Raw genomic sequence first — 2,088 nt, forward strand, 5'->3', positions numbered from 1 at the left:
TTCAAAAATATATTACAGTCATGTTTAGAAGTAATAAAATATTGCAATCACAAAATGGAAATGTTTCAGTAAAGAAGTTACAACACTCAAACACATGACAGTAGTTACAATTACAGTTATTGGTAAGGCAATTGAGTTTAAAGAATTAGGAAGTAAAATAGATTATAATATTAAACGCCTAAAAATTATTGGTAGAATTGAACTTACTGTACCATGCCAGTGGCAGAAGTCATTGAAGAAACTCGAATCTAGCAATTGTACCTTGCTATAAATAAATGTTTATAATATGGAGCGGTTGCTTTGGTACAAAAATGAGTCAAGATAAATAACTTAAAAGGTTTACCAGATGCTTTTAGAAAAGGCTGGATGATGGAACGACCTGCATCCGCTTGGTTCATTTGAAGGAAATCCATGAAAGGAAAAACATTATCACAACTGAATTACACCCAAATCAAGCCTCCACGTGTAACAGTGTGCCTGGTCATACCACCACTGCACCAAGTCCCTGCGAGTAGTTCTATAATCATCATGAAGTTTCTGACACACATCACACACCCACCAGAAGCTGGTATCCACAGCAATATAATCCTTTTTCCACTTGAAGTAAGCTCTATACTTCACTTCATCGTTATCCAGTTCTAGAAGGTATTCTGCTAGAGCCCGTGGACTGGAGAAGTTCAGTGCATTGATGTACGATTTGGGAGGTAAAAAGGAGGAATAGTTTGCGCCCCCAAACACTATAGGTACCATATTAGTCTGAAGGGCAAGGTACAATTTCTCCGTGATGTAGTCCTTGCACATGTTGTTCTCAAAAGACAGATAGAATTTGTACTTTTTTCCGAGCAGCTTATAACACTCTAGGCGCTTCAAGGAATGGCAGTAATTCCTCCCGCATTTTCCGAAAACGTGAATGGGTACAAAGTTCTTCAGTTCTTCGACGAAATCTTCTCGTTTTCCAGGAGTATGACAATTGCTCACCAACCATGCGATCAGCTTCCGACGACTATCACTGGAGCCCATCTCGGAATCTACACCATCAGAATCTGTCCGTGGTCTAACAGTACCATAAGGTGCCAAGATGTCCGAGTCCTGCCGATAAGTTGCAGTCCAGTTGATTTTGTCAGCCAGAGCAGACAGCAATTTGGGCGGAGTGTACGGTGGAGACTCCTTGTTAAATAGCACCCATCGTTGGTGTGGCAACCTATAGTTCGGCAAGTCATCGAGATTCACGTCTCGCCAGTGAAAAATGATGGCATCGCTCCGGTTTAGACTACTCCGATCTGTGGTGATCTCACAGTTTGCTAAAGGACACTGATGAGTCAGTCGGCTAATGGGAATCCAGTCCTTTTCACCAAAAAATTCTGTCCACACTAAAAGCACTTTGGGGGGCTGCAGAGCGGTTGGGCTCTCCGTCATGAACAACGAGGTCAAGCGACTGAGATTCGAAGACTCCGCCAAACGTTTCTTCACTGCCTCCACAGCAAAATCGAAAAACTCACGAAGAGTGGATGTTGATGCGAAGTTCTCCCAACCCATATACAGGGCGGATACGGTAAGGAATCCAAAGGAGAGCAGAACAGCTAGAGCCACTCGGAAGAGCTTCATTGCAAGCCTGCAGACGACTGTTCCCAGGTGTTCTACATTTCCCCATGAAGCAACAAATCCTGTCACCTGACTCACGAACACAACGCTGTGGTGACAATCCTCCTAATACTGTCCGATTTTTCACCTGCACAACTTACGTCGACAAAGATGTATCCTCTTGTTTTCGGGTACCCCATTCTAAAACACTTGAGAGCGTTCGTGTTAGATGCTAACAGAATCGCACGTTGAAGTCTCGGACGCTTTCAGTTAGAGACGCGGCGCATGCATTCCTAGTAGCGGAAGCCGGAGGGCATAGGAGGGTTGGCTGACTTGTTTAAAAGCATGAAGGTCAGTACAGTGGCACCACCTTCTGGCACATATTTGCAAAAGCAACGCCGTATTTTAGTTTAGCAGCCTCTTACGCATTTCTTACGCAACCTCAGAAACAATTTCGCGTTCGGAGGAATCAAATACAACCATTGGTCAAATTCTTCAATATACGTT

At 43.5% G+C, this 2,088-nt stretch overlaps 1 protein-coding gene across 1 annotated transcript; it reads right to left on the minus strand.

Moving 5' to 3' along the window:
• Positions 1 to 239: 239 nt before the first annotated feature.
• On the minus strand, positions 240 to 1,876 carry LOC150083868 (lewis-type alpha-(1,3)-fucosyltransferase-like). The gene has a single exon (XM_090374914.1). It carries the CDS (start codon positions 1,603 to 1,605, stop codon positions 430 to 432), a length of 1,176 nt encoding a protein of 391 aa, XP_090231040.1. The 5' UTR covers positions 1,606 to 1,876; the 3' UTR covers positions 240 to 429.
• Positions 1,877 to 2,088: the final 212 nt, after the last annotated feature.

The sequence above is a fragment of the Mastigoproctus giganteus genome, chromosome 6, assembly GCF_048544385.1.
Source record: "Mastigoproctus giganteus isolate SK-2022 chromosome 6, ASM4854438v1, whole genome shotgun sequence".
Classification (NCBI taxonomy): domain Eukaryota; kingdom Metazoa; phylum Arthropoda; class Arachnida; order Uropygi; family Thelyphonidae; genus Mastigoproctus; species Mastigoproctus giganteus.

Excerpts from the sequence above, each read along its gene's own strand:
- LOC150083868 (XM_090374914.1), bottom strand. The coding sequence starts at position 1,605 with ATGAAGCTCTTCCGAGTGGCTCTAGCTGTTCTGCTCTCCTTTGGATTC.